The 15,476-nt window shown below is 35.6% G+C and overlaps 1 protein-coding gene across 2 annotated transcripts in view; it reads left to right on the forward strand.

The window, feature by feature from the left end:
• INTU (inturned planar cell polarity protein) overlaps positions 1-15,476 on the forward strand; it is a 45,199-nt gene that overhangs the window by 14,523 nt on the left and 15,200 nt on the right. For both annotated transcript variants that reach the window (XM_021394224.1, XM_021394223.1), the window contains 3 exons: positions 2,976-3,061; positions 8,701-8,904; positions 13,576-13,694. In XM_021394224.1, coding sequence (XP_021249899.1) covers positions 2,976-3,061; positions 8,701-8,904; positions 13,576-13,694 — 409 coding nt within the window. The remainder of the gene's footprint in view (positions 1-2,975; positions 3,062-8,700; positions 8,905-13,575; positions 13,695-15,476) is intronic.

Raw genomic sequence — 15,476 nt, forward strand, 5'->3', positions numbered from 1 at the left:
ATTCCTTTAAGAGAAGGATAAATAGTATTCTATATTTTTATTGACTTGAAGTTTGATATCCTGGAGCTGTCAGAGAAAAAAAATATTTCAAGTGCAGTTGCTCAAAATCTCTCTAAAAATGGAAGTGAGACCTCATCCTGATGATCTTCATTTCATATCTTTCAAGACAGACGGTAATGAGCTGAGGGACTAGAAGAATGCAAGCCACTAAGAGCAGGTCGAGTGCTATTCTACGTAGTATTTTGTTATACAATATAATTTGTATTTGCAAATCTATTAATGAAAAAGCTAAAAAAGTAGTTTTAGGTTTTTCTATAACAAGTTTGAAAAGAACATTTCATAGAAACGTGTGCTTCTTGTATATGTCTACTTCAGCAAAAACAGACATGTTCAATTTGATCCGTGTACTTAAGAAAAGTCAATCGTTTTTCAGTTTTTTTACCTTCTTTGTAGAGCACAAAAATGATTGAAAAATGTGCTTGCAGTGCCATCTGTACAACTTTTTTCTCTCTTCTAGCAAAATGTCTTTCTGCCCATCATTCAGCTATGTTTTAGTCTGTGAAAACTGACTTAACTCTGCAAGCTATCAAGTTTAAGAAACAAAGCTGTGGGTTTTTTTTTAAGATTGATAAAGTATGAGTGAAGTTGAATTGTGTATTTTGTGCACACTCTTTTTGATAGATTTAATGTCTAATAACCTAAGTCACTCTCACATTGAAGTTTTTCTCACCTTGAAAGGGAAGAAAGGTTTCTCAAAGAAAACATTAGAAGTAGTATTAACAAAGGAATACTTGCACATATAAACTTTGACTGTCATTAATTACCATACCAGGTAGATCTTGTGGCTGTGTTCTGTTTTAAGATGCTCCATGTTCATAATTTTACGTAATTCCTATTGTGCTAGTAGTGGCTTTCATTCTGTTACTTAATATTGTCTCCGTTTACTGAATTCTGTTTTGTTCAGCGAAAAGAAAAGGCCAAGAGCCCCACCATCCCTGTTCTGGAAAGTCAGTACTGATGGATGTAGTTTTTCTTAGTCGATGTCAATTTGCAGTTCTTTCATAGTGATACAGCGTTTTCTGGCAAAATGAAGGTAGCCTTATGGGACTGCTTTGGCAGTGTCTTTTGGAAAGCTGTTCCATTTATGGTATGTGATTACATTTTTACAAATTGAATGGAATAAATATTTATCTCTCCAAAGAAACTTTTACAGACGTACATTAGATGTCAAATAAATGAAACACTTTGAGTATAAAGTGTGTAAATACTGATGGATCGTCTTTCAAAGAGTATTTGAGTATTCTACCCCATCAGATGTGGTCCAAAAACATTCTTTAAGTGCTAAGGTGCATATAGCTTCACTAAGTGTGCGCAGTTGGTTTGAACACCATTGTGGAGCAGAAGATTAGATGCCCACATTTTGTCTTTACAGTAGAATTCATAATTCCCTGATAGAACAAAAAGAATACAAACACTACTCCACATTAGTACAGGAGCAACTTATGTTTTCTCTTGTATTTGTGAGTGATGATCTTAAATACGTGGCACTACAGTGTTCTTCAACAAAGAAGCTAGTAGTTCTGATCATAATAATTTGTTGTATTAGTGCAGCATGAATGCTCCATTCTTGATTACTAGCTGTCAAGTCCTAGGACTCTGGCTTGGGCTCCTCTCGTTGCTTTTAAATGCTGTTGCAGCTTTCAACTATCCTATCTTTGAGTTGTTCTTGCTGTGGTGATGGTTCACTAGGTCAAAACTTTACTGTGCTATGCATCTAAAATTGCAGAGATTAGGGAAAGAGCTGCTCATACTTGAAAAAGTAAGTCCTTCAAAGGAGCAGTAACCTTTTTTCTTTTTCACTGATTTCTCTCATCATTGTTATGCAGTCCTTTGTTAAACCTTTTATCTGGTTGGGGGGGATGAGACAGAAGTTATTAATTAATTATTAATAACTCTACAATATTTTCCCTTGCTTGAAATAGAAATTCCAGTTTGACTTTTGTACATTATAGTTGAGTGCGGATTTTAAGTTTGTAAGCTTTAATTCCATTCTATTTGCTTTTCTATCTGTGCCTTTAATTTTTTCAAACCCTTTCCATCTGCAGTTGAAGTCTTTCTGTGGGATCCTGTTTTTTAACTGTATTTTCAGTAATGGGAAAAGAGCTAGATATTAGAAAATGCAAGATGTCATTAGGCAGGAAGAACTGGCAGACAAAAACATGAAGAGGGCTAAGAAGCCTTAGAACAGGGCAAGACTTGGGAAGGAAGAGAGAGCACTAAATCTTGGTGTGGCTTGAGAGACAAAGGAGCAGGCATGAAATGAAGTAGCCGTGATTCTGAAGAAGATGAGTGGTGTTTCACAAGATAATTGGCCAAACTGCTCACCACCACAAAATGAGGGTGGCCAAAGTCTATCATATGCTGTCTATGCAGTCCAGTCCTTTTTTTTTTTTTTTTCCCTTCTGCTAACTGTAGAGCTCACTTAAGGCGTCTAGGATTCAAAAATTATCTATCTGGGGAGCGGATGATTTTCTGGCAGTTCACTGAACTAAGCCGAGTTACTGAAGTTCATGGGAAATGCCAGCACCACTTCAAAGAGAAAGGGGAAAGGGATGGTGAGGTTCTCCGTCAGCTAATGCTTGAAATATCTTCTGTAAATAATGGCCTGGAACTTGTCAAGCGCGTGTAGGAGGAATGAATCAATAGGATGGACTGAAACCTGGATGGAGGGAAAAGGCTTTGGCAGTTATTTTTATAAAACAATACAAGTGTGGCAGTAAGGACTTCAGAGCATTCAAGTAATAGACTGTTGTTTCTAAGTCCAATAAATGTTGCAAGTAGATGTCATCTAATTAAATGTAGTAAGTCATTTATAAATGGATGCCATATTCATTTTTAAAACAAAACACTGTTTGGCTTTGTACTGTGTTGTAATAGCCTCTAATTTATGCTTTTATTATCTCTTTTATCTCCAGGAGATGCTCTAGTTGCTGTAAATGATGTTGATGTGAATTCTGAAAACATAGAAAGAGTTTTGTCTTGCATTCCAGGTCCTATGCAGGTACAGTTGAACATTTATTCCAAATGTCCTTTGTAAAAAAAAAAATAAAAAAAAAAATAAAAAAAAAATAAAAAAAAATAGTATGTATAGGAAAAGTAACTTAGGTGGTCTTTCTCTTAGAGGAGGAAGTTCTAGTTTTTGTCTGACTTCAGTGAGATGTGTAACCTGACAGTAGAATGTATGAAGCAAGATATTACTGTCTAGCTTGCAAATAACCGTCAGCTGGAGAATAATAGTGGTAGTCAATGGACACAGTGCTATTTTATTCTCCCTTGGAAATAAGTATGATAGAGTCAAAGAATGAAGTGCAAAAGAATGTATGCACTGCATTTTAAATTTAATTACATTGTTCTTAAAGTAATAATTGCTGTATAAATACTGAGATAAAATAACTCATCAATATAAGAGAATCACAAATCCTGATTTAACATGTAGTGCTATTTAAGAAATTTAAGAGCATTTAAATGGAGATACTGATAGTTCTTGCATTTAAATAGAAAAATAGTGTTCAAAAGCCTTCAGCTTAAATGTTTTTAATATCTTTCAATACTGAACAGTGATTAAAATGGATATTAAACAAAATAGATGAATAATGTATTTTCTTACAAAATGTACTGCTTATAGCTTGTCTTCTAACTGAACAATAATTTGGGAACAATAATAAAGAATTAAATAATAAAGAATTACAACAGGGAGCGTGAATTACCTACAATGTTAATACCATAAAATTGTTTTCCCCATCCTGGAGGACAGGAAGACAAGGTAAAAGTTGTAACTCGATACAACATAGAGGAGGTTAAAATGATAGTGTATCTTACAGTATGTAGCCCCTGGTAGTTTTTTGTCAGGTAGAATATGAGAGATGAAAATAAAAATGTTTTACTGTCCAGAGATGAAATAGAAGTTTTTGGTTTTGTTAAACATGCTTCTGTTCACATCTTGGTGTAAGTGCTTGTAGAACTGCATCTGCACTTGCAATAAGATTAAGTACTAGCACGTCAGTTTAGGAAGCTTTCCAAGATACTCAACAGTATGAAGCTTGCCTAAGCTACCAGAGTTGTGGTCGGGTATTGGCAGAGCTCCACTGCAGAAAAACCTTCTCTTGCCTGTCTTGGACCAAATAAGGAGTTCACAAAACTATTATTAAATATAGAATGATTAGAAAAACAGATGATATAGTTCACTTAATTGTATCCTTGCTAGATTAGAGTGGACTTATATACTTGCTGCTTAAATGCAATGCACCCCTTTGCGTAGTAGTGATTTTTAACGCAACGTTAACATTTACATTGTCAGTAAATTTGTCTAGTAGACAGTGATTACTTCAACCTTAGAACTGTTTGTCATGTTGCCTTTCCAAAACCTTTTATTAAAGTGCAATTATTCCTTTTTTACTGTGTAATTTTAGTCAAGCCAAAAGAGTGATTGCTGAAGTAGACAAATGGAGAATTTAAATACATGGTTCTGTTTTTTTGCAGTGTAGAACACTGTTCATACTGCTGAAGAAACAGAGGGTTGTTGTTTCTAAGATGTAGTAATACAGACAGCTGTTACACAAGCAAAATTGTTAATTTCTTCTCATTCATCGTACCTTGCACAAAATGATTTCTCATTCATTGTACATTGCACACATTTTAAAAGATGCAATTTAAAGCAGTCTTAACATCATTATGAGTTAATTAAATAAAAATTACTGCAAGTAATAAATGTAATAAGTAATAAAAATGTAAAAATTAGTGCAAGTAATTTAAGAAATTACATACCTAACTTCTCTCAGATGCAGCAGTTGGCTTAACATCTCTTGTAATTGTGTTACCTCTCCCAAATGTTGTTAGTATTATCTGAGTTTTGGCAAACTCACTTTTGAGCGTGTAGGGGCTAGAATAGTGCACTTAGAAAGGAAGAGCAATCTGCCATAGCAAATTGCTATTTCCTATTTCCCCTGCTCCCACGGCAGAACTGTTTCTGTTTGGGTGCTTGCATTTCTCTTAGTAAGATGAAGTCCCAGTTCCAGTTAACTCATTTCAAAGTTCTTCAGCGCTCACTGAATGTGAGCGTACTCCTCAGTCAATGATTGAGGCAGTATAATAAAGCTGTTTTCTGCAATCTGTGCAATTTTACATTTCTGAAATCAAAATAGTTGCTACTTAATTTGATTCCGATCGCTGTCCATGTGTTTTCTTTCTTCTTTAGCTTTACTCATGAATATTCATAGAACTTGACATTACTTCTCATTTTTAAATGTATTCAAAAAAGAAAATCAGAACCTGTATTCAGGCAGAGTTGAAAAAGCTTAGTAATTTATTTAAATCCAGCTCAGTTAATGGTATTACTGTGTATCCCATGAAATTACAAAATACACATAGATGACAATTTACCTGAGTCACTCAGCACAACTAGCACAGCACTGAGATAACGACAAAACAAACCCCACCTTGTTTCATTCCGTGATCTTTTTTAAGCAGGTAACTTGTAAACATCCAAAAAGCTCATGTACCTGACATTTTTGGTGAGCTTTAGACAGAAGACAAACTTCCTACAGAAGTTAGTAAACTTCAGAGAAGCTAAATATTGCTCGCAATAATGTGGTTATTTTTGTAATTTAAAGATCCAAAAAGGTGCTTCTTCGGCGAGGTTATTATTGCTCTTTAGTATGCAAGAATTAAAATGATATTGCGTGCTGTCTGTGACAGGTAGCAGTGATGCTAGAGCCTGTCTCTGCAGCCACTTATTCTTCAAGAATAGCCTTGGAAGCAGCAGAAACTCTGAAGATATTTAATAGCACAAGACAGAGGAGAGACTGAACAGGAAGGAGATGTGCATAGAAGAATATACTTTTCTTTAACCAGATACTTAGAAGTTGCAGTGCTTTGTAAACTTTCTAAAAATATTCAGCCTGAGGCAGATAGTCAGAATCAGAAATCTCAGCCTGAATTTTTAAATTATGGTTTAGCAAATCACAAGCACATGGAAAACAGTGTCTTAAACAGGAAATGGCAGGCGATCTTGAAAGGCAGGCAATGCCACCAGTTCTGCCTGTAATAAAATCCATATCCTTGAGTGTACAGCTTTCTTGCAGATAAACACACAGCATGCCTTTCTGGGTCAGACCATAAATGTAACAGGAATATTCTTCAATGTTTTGACACTGAAAAATGTTTAGGTAAAAAGTATCAACAAAAAAAGTCTAGTATAGAGGGATTCTCGCATTGTATTTTTTCCGGGTTCCACCAGTCCTCCTAATAACAGCTTAGGGAGTTGCTGGATCACATACTTGTTTGTAGCTTATTTTAATCTAGTTCTTAAAATTCCTTTGATTTCTACAGCATCCTAGAGCAGTGATTTACATAGCTGATTTATATGTTCTGTTCATTTCTGCTGACTTTCAAACTGCTTCTTTGTAAGTGCTTTTAGTGCCTACAGTTCCAGTGTTAGGAGTAACAGCTGTCTGTATCTTATTCTTCTTATCACTCTCTAATTTTGGAGAGCTCTTCTGTTTCTTCTTTCCTAAGCTGAAAAATCCCCTTCTATGTACCTCATAGTGTTTGGTTATTGTCACCTACATCAGTACCTTCTTGCAGTTTGACGGGTTTTTTTGAGAACTCTTCTATGTATTGAGAATATATGCATGCTGTATATTTATGGAGTGCAATATTTTCTGTCCAATTCTCCATTTTGAAATAATTTATTTTTTTCCTGTTTTCTGCTGTACATTGGCTTGATTTTCTTTAAGAGAACTGGAGTCAAAGCTGTGAAAGATTTCATACTCAGTATTCATAGAAGAGTTCTTCAGTTGTCACGTATTTAATCGGATCCTGTGCATTGTTCAGGACAGAAGTTCATTGTAGAATAGTAGCCTCTTGGTTGCATTCTGTTACAGCATTTTCTAGCCTTCGTGATCTTTTTCACAGCAATTTTTTAATGGCTAAATGTAGACTAGAACTTGGATGAGAGTTGCTATATAGAATCAAGTGGCGCGGCATTGCGTGCAGCGATGCAGAAACCAAAATGGAGGCTGCAGGAAGAAGGAGAGTTACAGTTTGACCCAATTCATTTGAGCTCTTGCTTGGAGAGCCATATGGTTATGTCTCTAAGACAAGACAGACTGAGATTTTTTATTTTGAGAGGCTAAAAGATAGACTGCAGCAAGAATTACATCTGTGCGTCATTAGTGTAGGAACTGTAGCCTAAGTGTTGTGAATAAGTTTCCACAGACAAGATGTAATAGAAGTTAAGAGAAAGAACTCGTGAGTCTTGAGGAAATCTGCAAGAAGTTAAGCAGGGTATGAAGAAAATCCTCTGAAATACATGCGGATGGACTGACGTAGAAAGAGAACTGAGTCACAGAATACTGCAGAAGGAAACACTCTACAACTGTGAATAATCGAGTTACTGGGTCATAAAAAGCTGCTGCTGCTTAGCTGGATGCCATTACTCCTCGAGTCCTGTTAATACATAGTGCAGTGAATTGAAACTGAAATGATGAGGAAAGAGTGAGGGATGACTTGCCTTCAGAAAAAAAAAAAAGTAGTAGTGCATGGCAGGAGAGCATGATGGAGTGCAATGCCATTCCAAAGAATAGGAAAAGGAATGAGGGGGGAAAAAAATAAAGCTGACAGCAGCCAAAATAGGCGAGGAAAAGATTAATGAATAGTGCTGGAAGGGAATAGAGTGGGATGGGAAGAAGGCCACACGTGACACAAATGGTGTAGCTAGAAGAAATGATGATGGCAAGTCTCTCAGATCTAGTTGGACAGGCAATGAGTGTTTCAAAGCATAGCAGTTTCTTGCTGGCACTCCTCTCAAGGCTTGTGTATGCACATACAGGCAATTATGAAAATATAAAAGTATCTATATTTAAATGTATAAATTGCCTCTGCTTAGGCTTTTTGGATGCATTGCAACTGGAAAAAAAACCCTTTAACAGCACTAATCATTAGGCTAAATCATCACTGACAGAAGTGGGATTTGGTGTGCTACATTGTGTTTCAGATCTGCCAAGTCAACAAATGTTCTAAGGTTATTTTAATACAGACAATCTTGGATAAAAACATATGAAACGAGAAACCGAGAGTATGCCTACTTAGTTTTGCTGTCCAGCGTAAATTTATTTTCCTATTCAACTTTACCTGTCAGCATGCTCAAAACGACAATGAAATGTCCATGAAGGAGCCTTGAGGATATATACGTATAGAAGTACTAATATTTAGCAAGTCAAATGTAGTGTATGTTTAAAAATGGAGGTAATATGTTTCGTGTTCAAACAAACTCAGAGCAGTACGTATATTTTCCCATTCTCAAAACCATAAAAATTGAGTATGAAAACACACCAAACCACACACTTACTTAAATGGCTCACAGAGCATATAATAGCTGGCTTTGTTGTTAGTAATAAATGGTTACGTAACACTGAATATATAATTGTTTTTCCTCTAACAGCAGCAATTCTTGAATGCTTTCATCTTATACAGATGCTTACAAAAATTTAGCATTGTGCCGTGTAAGTTTTCCCTTAAAAAAAAAAAAAACAAAACTATGAAAACGTCTCTTAAATGTCTCAAACTACATCCCTCTTATCTGTTATTAGAACGTAATTGTAAATGCATCATCATTTTCACAATAATTAATTGTTTTAACAGGTAAAACTCACATTTGAGACATCGGTATTTGAGCCTGAAGGAGCCTCTCAGCAAAGGTATAAACAGGAACAGTCAAGTATGAACAACCTGGTTCGGCTTTTGTGGGGGGAAGACAGCATGGGCCTTCAGCAGGCTGTACAGAGTGTTCCTCATATCGTTATGTTCCTCTCACTGAAACTGGACTCTGAGACATCTAAGGATGAGGTACGTGACTAACTAAGAAAAGTGAAGAGGAAGGGTAAAAACTGACAGCAGCAAGTGCTCTGCCTTTTGATATTAAAAGAAATAAAATCTTGCTGATCAATTTGAGTAATGAGTAGTCTGCCAAATGTCTGTTTTGACAGAAATAAAGCCTGACATTTCAGGGGAGAAAAAAGCCAGCATCACTGCAGACAAACTCTAATTGGGCTTAAAATCACTTCAGCATCACTGGGTTGTCTTGATACAGAGAACAGACCAGGTATTAAGAGAGAAGGCAGAGGCAAATTCAGAACTTCATTACTGTCTCTCAAATGCTCACTGTGACGTTTTCAATACACGACTCAAACTGGAAGTATGAAATCTGCCTAATCAAAAAAGCCTTTTCCTCAGCAGGAGCTGTTGGCAGTCCCCATACATAATCTTTCTAAACAGTCCCCTCCTGTTTAGAATTGCTAATATGCCTTTTCTCAGAAGAGTCTTGCACGTCTTCTGTTTGCAACCGACTGTTGATTCTTGCTTGGGCAACGTTTTTTTCAGCTACCGAAGTACTCTTTCTTTGTCCCACCAAATTTCCTTTCACATCTCTTTCCTTTTGTGTTCCTCAGAAAAATTTTGCCAGTCTATGTATAACCTTTTGTAAGTTTGTGTAGATGTTCCTGAGGTAGCCATAGCTACAAATGTTCTGTTCCACATGCTCGGCAGATACAGAACAGAGTGGAGGGCTGAGCTTGGCCTCTTGCCTGATCAGAAAATGACTAGTGGCCAAAGAGCACTCTTCAGGAGCACACATTTGGAAAAAGACCCTTGTCCCCTTCTGTAATTCTCCTCACATTAAGCACAGGGCCCCATGACCTTTATTATCTGTGTTGTGGATATACTGAATTAAGCATAGTTTTTTCCAGTCTCCAAGGTCTCATATGGTGGGACAGAGACAGAGTGTGGAGCAGAAAATAAGACAGTTTTGTTTCCTTCCTGGAATGAATGCTAAGATCCAGTGCCCCATCCCTTCTCTGGGATGTCTTTATTTTTTAAATATTTTTTTTCAACTGATATAAGTCTGTATTACTCTGATAATCTTCAGAGAAAAAAAGTGTTGCAATTACACATAATGGAATTTAATTTTGTTTTCTATAGACATGACTAGGGAGGAGAACTATGCAAAACTGCGTATTATGAGACCTTTAAAGATACTATATACTTTGCAGAGTGAAATGCTAGAAAACGACAGCTTTGTGGCTACTTGTGCAACTTTAATTGAGCCATTTTGTACATATGCAGCATGACATTGTCTTTTTTTTTTTTGAAAGATTCTAGGCTTGTGTAGAGCCCAAGATGGGCTGATGAGAGTGTATAATTAAGACTTACTAGGCAACCATGAATTCAGTACTTCGTAACTCTGCAGTACTTGGCTTTGCAATATAAATCATGTTCTTTTAACTCTAATACTTTTAAGGTACCATATGCTTCACTACGTATTGCAGCTACACACTAACACTGTAAGCTTTGCTTTGCAGCTCTTTCTGAACTTGCTTAAGAGAGTACGGGTTTTCATAGTAGATACCTTCATTAGAAATTAATTTATATCAATTTCACTTACAAATTTTTAGTAGCCTTCTTTGTTTGTTGTTATCTCCACTATAAGACTGCTTCCATTAGAACATGCAGTACCACAGTATTTTTCCTCTCCTATTTCCCTGTGATAAAAATGAAAAAAAGCTTATTTAACAATGAATTAAAAAAAATTTAAGATTATTTATAAAAATTGACTTCAATGTTACAAATACTTCTTTTACCTTAGGTTCTAAGTTTGTCCAAGACTCCGATGTTACACGTATGGGACAGCTATGGGGCAACTGCTATAGACTTAGACCAGTGTTTACTTGGTCACTTACAGAAATTATATGAAATATTATAAAAACAAAGAAACAAAGAAATTCAAGGTCTCTGACTCCGGTAGGTAAATAGATATGCAAATGCCTAATGGCAATTCTTGCACTTCAGAATAAATGGACAGTGCTTTTGTGCCCCATTATTTCTCTGCTTTCTCCCAAGACATGGGATTAAGCCTGAATGTTGAGTGGAGGTAAAAGAAGGATTGTAATGCACTTGTCCTCCTTTCACACTGTGGAAGAATTGTTTCCTGATAAGTCTTGGCAGTTATGCAGCCCTAAATAGTCTCTGATGTTCAGATATGCTTTGCTGGTATAACCAAGCCTTTTTATAACACATGTTAAAAAAAGAATGCTAGCTTTTTCAGGGAATTTCTTTCATTTTCATTTGGTAAATAGAAGTGACATTTGTGCTGCAGAGGTACTGTTCCAAGTTTAGTTTACATTGGTTCAAATTAGCATTGAATTATTATACGCTCATGCCGTCTTGCACAATGGAAAAATATAATGATCCTTCACTAAGCTTCTCTACCCCCATCCTAAACAAGCATGGTATGCAGATCACATCCTTATAAACAATGGCAACTTGGGCTAGTTACTAATTCTTCCACTTGTGAGCCTTTGGCACACAAAAATAGATTTAATGATCTCTAAGTCTTGTAAGCTTTATCTAACAATCCTAAAGGAAAGTAGTGTTAGAAAGTATTTGTGAGTGTGTACATGTTGTGAGTCCCACGTGATGATGGTTTAATCTTGTCTTTTGTGTTTTAGTTCAAAGTAAGCAGCATGATTATAGCGTTCACTATTTGTACCAACTTACATTATTTGCACTACCAAACATTATGTCATCTTCATGCATTTGAATGATTTTTTGATGATACCATATCTTAAAAGGAATGAAGTTCATATTCCTTCTACGTGATTTTTTTACTGTTATAAAATGTTATGTAAACGTGACAAGTAGGTAGTAAGGTAAGGTGTTAAGATGTCTTGGTTCATACAGACACTTGTGTTTCCCGGAGCATTTCACTCAGTTTTTACAATTTCTAAATGAATCTTTAGGAGTGCACAGTGTTCTTTTCATCTACTGTTTCTCTTTCTTTGTTTCTTTCTTTTTTTTTTTTTAAATGTAAGAAGTAACTTAAAGCATCTATTGTCAGTGCACTGTGAAGACTGTAGATTTTTTTTGCTGGTCAGCATCATTTTGACACAATTCCTTTACCCATTTCATTTGTTCATTTTGTTGTTGAGGCTGTGCTGAATGGAGGAAAAAAAAAGGCTATTAAGATTCAGTTTGAGACATAAATAAAACAGTAATTTAAAAAGGAGAAACTGATAAGTTAAAGGCTAAGCCTTTAGTCTAGATGCACTGCCCAGGTTTAGGATGTTTGGTTTGGTGTAGGGTTTACACTTTTTTTTTTTTAAATGAGCTGCTTCTCATTTAGTAATTTCATTGTCTTTGCCCCATGAACTTTGAGATAAAATGGTACTTTTCATCTTGCTGTGAAGACAGCTGATCCTGTATGGTGGTATGTGCTGAACCTTGCTAGTTCATTAATATATATATAATTCAGCTATGACCTTTTGTTACAGTTGTCTTTTCTTTCCCTGGGAAAATTCAGATAATTCTCAAATGAATTTTGTCTAAAGGACTCCATTCATAGCGAGGAGAGAAAAAGAGAGAATGTTTTCTTTTTAGCCCTTTGTAGTGCTGTAATTAGAAAATGGTGTTTTTTTTTTCTTGCTGAGGGATTGGTTTAAGAAAAAAATCCACATCACTAATGACTATTTGAAAATAAAGCTAATTAAATTGGGCAAGAATGAAGAGTTTGCCAGGTCTGACTACAATGAAATGTTAATTTAATCTTGATGAAGGAAAATTTTCAAACGGGTATTGGCACCGAGCAATGAAATAGCAAAACACATCAGGGTTTCTTTTTTTGTGTGTAGAAAAATAATTTAGTGTTCTCATTGCATTGGATGGGCTGAATATTACACATCATGATTTGGCAGAAAGCAAAACTGTGGAGAATCATACATTTGCTTATTAATGTTCTGTTGTTGTGGTTCCTGAAGTAATTAATACACAATTTTGGAGCATGCTTACGTAATTTCTTTTTTAAAGAAGCAGTAAGAAAAATACAAATAACTGACACAAACATTCATCCTCACTGATATTCAGTTTCAACCCACCCGACCTTTCTAAGAGCATGCCAGTAAATACAGTCAGAGCTTTGGCGGCTAAATTGTTCATGGTTTTTACATGATTTGAACATACACCTCAGTTTTATGTTTTGCTGTACATGTAGAATGAATAGGTAGGGATACAGGGAGAGTCTAGTCGTCATGTTCTTACTTGGTGGTTTTAAAGAGCTGTCTGATTGGCAATGCGGCTCTTAAATCACAGCTTAAATATTGAAAGAAACAAACAAATGTTAGCAGTCTCTTGGAATCAGATTAGTTAACAGTGTACATAAAGCTGTAAAATGCAGTGGCCAAACTGTTTGTCATTTCATGTTTCTCCATACAGTAATGATTCAAAAGAAGACCTGCGTTTCCATAAAACAGAAGTTAAATTGTCAGAAACATTCGCTTGTGTTTTAGAACTTTGCAGTATGCCTCTGCAGATCACCACTTGTTCTGATACTATGTGAAAGTATACGATAAAAGCTTTCATGTTTACAAATAAAAATTGATGCCAGTAAAAAATGTCAGCTTGTTTTCTGGTTTTGTTTTTGTTTCTTTGTATTTACTTTCCTTAACTAACAGTTAACTTTGTTCACAGCAAGAAATTCTTTATCAGTACCCCATAACAGAAGCATCCCAAAAACTCAAGAATGTGAGGGGAATATTTCTCACTCTGTCTGACATAATGGAAAGTGTTACTGGTGCCCAGATTCTCAGGTAAAAATACTTGAGATTTTATATGTTACTTCTTTTATTATTTTATATGCATGTGTACAGAAAAACGCACATTGGTCATGCATCCAGGTCTAGACAAAACAAGAACATGCCTGAAATTGGACTGCTCAGTCTCAGCGTATGTTGATTTGAGGCAATGTTTTTGTTAGAGGTATCAGTGAGTAGGATTTTTAGTTCAGCTCAACTGATTTTGTTTTTATCAGATCCCTTCTTAGATCTCCTAAAACATCCTTAAATAAACTTTAAATTTCAATTGTTTGGCACTGTACATTGTTAAACCGGAAATTCTACAACAGCTTCAATCAAATTAATAATTCAACACTTAAATACATAATTCAATTAAATTCATGAGCATTTGCACCTTTAAAATTCACTTTTTTCACATTTAATTTGCAACACCATAAATATTTTTGTATCCACAGACCAGAACTCTAGTTAGAAGTCTGATATAAATGGCTTTGAGCTTTTTGGAGGTGGGTAGGGGTGATGGAGATATGTCAAGAGATCATTATAAATTTGAAGGCAGACAATTTTCTGATGGGATTAATTAGGAGTGAGGTAGCAGTTATCATCTTTCAGTTTCACACTTCAGTCACTGAGAGTTTGTATGTCAGCTTACATCTCCTGGGCACCTGGGTCATGATTCCCTTCTGCACAGCACTGCCTCGCACGTCACACACAAGGCATGAATGGTTTTGTTGGGTTGGTTTTTTCTGTTTGTTTGTTTGTTTTTAAAGAGCTAGCTGCTACTGGGATTTCAAGCCCAAGAATTTTGGTTCAAGAAGGATGAAGGCAGAAATGCAGTACAAATAGTAAAATAGTGAAATATTGCCAAGAACACAGAATTTCTTGAAAGGCAGAAAGCCTCTTTCGTATGTTTGAGTTTTCCACTGATATTTTTTCTTGAAAAGGAGTTCTTAAATTGTTTTTAAATGCTTTTGTTTACCAGAAAATTAATACTCGCTATTGTTTACATTTGGTTATTTTCATTTATTCTTTCTTATACTTGGTAGTGTCTTGTTGTTTTGACTGACAAGTTTTAGCAATGTGTTTCAACCATGCTTACAAACTTGTAGTTAATAAAAGATCATAAAAGTGTGTTTCTGATCTAGTGACCACTACAAATGCAAAATGACTCTTAGCAGCAGCTACCAAACACAGGCTTTGGATCTTCTGTGTATACTAATATTCTAATGGAATGCTGCATTAATTAGGACAGAGGTGCATTTACCACTTACTTGTGCATTATTACAGAAATTCTCTCCAACAGAAGCATTTTTGACATGTCCAGATTTTTTCAGATGCGTTTGAAATCAATCCATTTGTTGATGATCTATACGCGTTATCATCAGAAAGACAATACAGAAATGCATGTTATAATCACCTTTCCTGTTAAGGTTCTCAATTCTCCACTTGTAGACGAGTTCTAAAAATATAAATGGACCTCTGCTAGTCTCTAAAGACTGTCTCATCTTTTCACAAAAAAAAATGTAACAGAAAATCCACAGCTCTCCTATGAAGCTCTGTCAGAAGAGAAAATTACGATAACTGTTTTTCTCAAGTGTTATTTGAGATGCATGTTTGTTTGGTGTTAATTGCATTATAAGTTACATTACTTGTTTTGTTTGGAAAGGTTACTTGAAAGATCAAAATTTTCTGGTGACCCATGGAGATAGTGAGGAGTCTCATAACTAATGAAATGACAGTGGTATGGTTTATTCAGTACTGTCAGTTTCTACAGTATAAGTGAATCAGTGGAACAAC

The sequence above is a fragment of the Numida meleagris genome, chromosome 4 (genome assembly GCF_002078875.1).
Source record: "Numida meleagris isolate 19003 breed g44 Domestic line chromosome 4, NumMel1.0, whole genome shotgun sequence".
NCBI lineage: Eukaryota > Metazoa > Chordata > Aves > Galliformes > Numididae > Numida > Numida meleagris.